Source organism: Frankliniella occidentalis, unplaced genomic scaffold, assembly GCF_000697945.3.
Source record: "Frankliniella occidentalis isolate FOCC.00 unplaced genomic scaffold, Focc_3.1 Scaffold101, whole genome shotgun sequence".
NCBI classification, from domain to species: domain Eukaryota; kingdom Metazoa; phylum Arthropoda; class Insecta; order Thysanoptera; family Thripidae; genus Frankliniella; species Frankliniella occidentalis.
In genome coordinates this window covers 205,273-209,201 of record NW_026267230.1, presented here as the reverse complement: position 1 = coordinate 209,201, position 3,929 = coordinate 205,273, and the positions used below count along the sequence as shown (strand labels likewise).

At 53.0% G+C, this 3,929-nt stretch overlaps 1 protein-coding gene across 3 annotated transcripts in view; it reads right to left on the bottom strand.

Moving 5' to 3' along the window:
• Positions 1-6: 6 nt before the first annotated feature.
• The window catches only part of LOC113211805 (uncharacterized), a 43,089-nt gene continuing 39,166 nt past the window's right edge, over positions 7-3,929 (bottom strand). Inside the window, exons 2-3 of one of the 3 annotated variants that reach the window (XM_026430290.2) lie at positions 2,605-2,784; positions 7-1,474 (exon numbers count right to left, since the gene is read on the bottom strand). In XM_026430290.2, coding sequence (XP_026286075.1) covers positions 139-1,474; positions 2,605-2,777 — 1,509 coding nt within the window. In that variant the 5' untranslated portion in view covers positions 2,778-2,784 and the 3' untranslated portion in view covers positions 7-138. The remainder of the gene's footprint in view (positions 1,475-2,604; positions 2,785-3,929) is intronic. The other 2 variants (XM_052269758.1, XM_052269757.1) reach the window with 2 other exon arrangements.

Genomic DNA, 3,929 nt, shown 5'->3' with positions numbered 1-3,929 from the left:
TTCGTGGCATTTCAACATTTTAAGGTAAATATAGTTTTAACACAATTCAATTCCAAAGAAAAGAGGACATAAACCCGTGGCATTTCTACATTTAAGGTAAATATAATCAACATACAATACAATTACATAGAATATGATCTATAAGGGAATGTGAATCCAAAGGTTATATTTAGTGGGAGAATGGGCCCGTGAACATTTGTCCGAGGGATCATGTGAGAAGAGAACAAGGGTACTGCCATATTCGACATCCCGTAGTTGCTTGTGGCACTTCGGTGTTTTGCATGGTTGACATTCTTTCTGCTTGCAGTAGCATATTGGGTTACATAACTTAATATGAAGCAGAGGATTCGCAGCCAACACGGTCTTGACCTCGGACCCGTGAATGAAGGCATGAGCGCAGGCTAGCCGAGGGAGGGGAAGTTCAACTATCTCCAGACTTGGTGCAGTGGCGGGACTGATGGCAGACAGAAGTTTCTCGGGATTCATGTCCGCTACTATCCGCAGGTGCCGCATGCCTGACAATGACGGAAGCGCACAGATCAGTGCTTTCAGCTGGGGTAGGGGCTTCTCGACGCCATCAAGATCAAAATCATAATCATCCTCATCTTCATCGAGCGTGTTTACAATGGATAGCTTCTCCACGCGGCCACAGGACTTTCCCTGCGCTAGGGCCATGACGAGGTCCACGCCAACGTTAGAATCCTTGCTAGCCAAGGGCTTGTATTGCAGTTCAACTTCGCGCAGATGCTTGGCGCCCCGGAGAAGCTTCGCAGCCGACGCCCCGGCAGACTTGTGTTGACGTTTGGTCCCCACGACGAGATTAAGGACCCTGAGCGTCTCGCAATCAGCCAGGACCTCCAGCCCGGGCATAGTGCAGCAGGTCAGCTCGCGCAGGTTCAGCACGCCGGCGAGCAAGGACGCGGTCGATTTGAAGGTCACTTCATGCGGTGACTTTCCTAGGTCAACGACCTCAAGGGTTGCGGCGTGACCGGACAGTATGAAGTTCGCGAAATGCTTCGAGATAGTGTCGGACAGGGTGTACTTGAAACGACGCAGGGACGACGCCAAAATGGTGCAACCAAGAGCGGGGTTGGACCTATCTGGTGCGCAGATTTCGAGAACCTCGAGTTCTTCCAAGCCGGGTGTTGACGCCATTGTCGCCACAAACGCAGGGGCGTCAGTTCCGGGGTTCAAATCAAAGTGCAGGCGTCTAAGTCGGCCGAGAGATTCTTGCCTGGAGAGCACAGCTGCGGCCTGGTAAGAACTGGCAATACCAGAGCTGGCGTCTGGGTGTGGTCCCATACAGATTGAGAGCCTCAACTCTTCCACGGCACACCTCGTAGACGTGTAGGCTAGGCGGCAGCGTTGTGGGGGAAGGTCGAGCTCCAACACCCGTAGACACGGCGCCAGACGCAGTACCGGGCACACGCAAGGCATCGCGGGCGCGGGCGCGCGACCCTGCAGCTCAGCGACCCTGGTGAAAAGAATTCGCCGCATTTTGCCTGAGACCTGTATGAAACTCGCCTTACACGATAACAACGACGTCTTATCGGTTTCTAAGCAGGCAAGCATCTTACTGGAAAAACAAGGGTAGGACTCAATGCCATTGTAGGAGTGTAAAATTGTAATGTCCTTGTAAAGGCACAAAAAGGGGCTAAACGCATTCAAATTTAGCACCCTTGGGCAGTTTTCATGCTTGTACGGGTGCTATTTTGTAATGCCGTTCAAGTTCAAGTTCAAGCATTTAATACCCTTTGAGTCCTACCTTTGTTTTTCCAGTAATCTAATGGAGGAAATACCAGGTTATAACCTCGTTCACTTTTGCACTATGCAACCCACCCGCTCGGCTCCATCCGGGACTGCATACCCACCAGGCGCAGGGGATCTGCTCCAAGACCAACGCGCCGCTCCGCCACTGTTGTTGCAGCCAACGCCCCGGAAAGGTCATGGTCATGTATATGCCCAGGCCTCCAAAGACCTCGGCGTTCTCGCGGATTGCGCGGTCTACGGCGGGGCGTTACAAATAGTTGGTTCACGGTAACCCCTCATGAGGGGGTAACTCACGGGTCCGCGGGGGTAGCTCGCGGTCCGCGAATCCTCCCCGGCAGGATCCAAGGACCGCGAGCTACCCCCGCGGCCGCGAAAGCTACCCCGCGCCCCCGCGAGCTTTACCCCCACGGACTCGCGGGTTTACCCCCGCGAAACTGCGAACAACCCCCTTGTAGTGCCCCGCCATAGACCGCGCGAACCGCGAGAGCGCCTTTCCGGGTCGTAGGCTGCAAGACCAGTGGCAGAGCGACGCGTTTGCCTTGGAGCCGGTCACCTGCGCCTGGTGGGTATGCAGTCCGGGATGGAGCCGTGCGAGCGGGCGGGTGAGAGGCCGAGTGAGCGGGGTTAATCATGTGGGAACGTCTCGTTTTTTTCAAGAACTGCTTGAAAACCAAAGACGTCGTTTTCATCGTGTATGAGACTGATTTCATTCGAGATTCAGATAAAATTTAGAGTTGATTCAGTCCATTTTCGGACGAGAGTAAGGCTACTTCAGGTCTCTTACTTTCATCTTAGAGTCTTAATCTCGTCTGAGAATGTGTTTGCAAATCGTACCAGGGGAACAAGCCGTCGTGAAACGTAGTCGCGAGCTTCCGGTGGCGCCAGGCGTCTCGGTCGAGGGCCAGCGCGCCGAGCCTCTTGCACACCAGCCGGCAGGCGAAGAGGTCCGGGACGTCCAGGTACTGCATCACGTTGAGCAACAGGTCATCCGAAAGCAGCTCCATCATGATGCTCCTGTAAAAACCCGACGGGGAGAGCGCGGTGAGGTCGAGAAAAACACGAGCAGGGTTACAGGGTAAATGTGGCGGAGGGGGGGGGGGCGACCCGAAAAAAAAGAGGGTATTCCGCTCGAACACAATCGGAACCTAAAGAAGAAGAGCATGACTACCCGATCTGTTTCCCCCTGAACGCTGATTGGCCAAAGATGGCGTGGCTGTGGCGGTCAGCCAATGAGCGCGCAGAGGGAAACAGATCGAGCAATCATGCTTTTCTTCTTTAGGTGCCGGTTGGCTTGCGGCGGAATACCCTATTGTTCACTATTTGTATGCCGGAGGTTCGCGATCTCCGTTTAAGTACGCTATGAGTACGCTCAAGTGCGCCGTGCGTAAGGGGGGGGGGGAGATCCATCAGCACGGGCAGTACTAGCTAGACGCGGGCACGAGGGGGCAATAGCTCCCTTTTAAAGTGTACACATGATTCCCGAAATCCTTGATTCCCAGTGATTCCCGTCCACTTATGTTCATTTCTTATGTTTTTCTAGTGGTAGAAAACGCTTATTTCGACTAATTTGCACGATTTCCACTAGTCTCCCGCTTATTTAAAGCGATTTCTGTTGATTTTTATTAATTTTTATCCTAATGATTCCCAGGCAGGTGTACACATGATTCCCGGAGTTATTGCCCCCTCGCGCGGGCATATCGTCGTTTACGGTATACATACTAATTAATTCCTGAAGTAAGATGGGTCGCGGTCCTAAGCGCAACGCTTCACCGATAATGCCATAACTGATTTTCTGTATTGAGTTAGGTTTGATACTTTTGGTGTACTTCCAAACCCTATATTTCCTAACCCGGCAAAGGGGGGAGGGGAGAATGGCGAGGTACTACTACGACACTTACGAGATGGGGTAGCGGTGAACCCCGATTTCTGAAAAACGCCGACGCGACATCTACACAGAACACAGTACACCGTGGCCTAGGCCACGATCGCGATCGAACTGCTGTTTTTTTCCCGCGCATCGTTTCTTTACCTCACAATTTCCCCGCAATCCAGGGTTTCTCCTTTTATGTTTTGGCGCGCTTTGTCACGGCCTCCTACTCCACGTCACTCCGCGTTCACACGCCCTGATCATCCTCCAGACCCGTGCAAGAGGGGGTGGG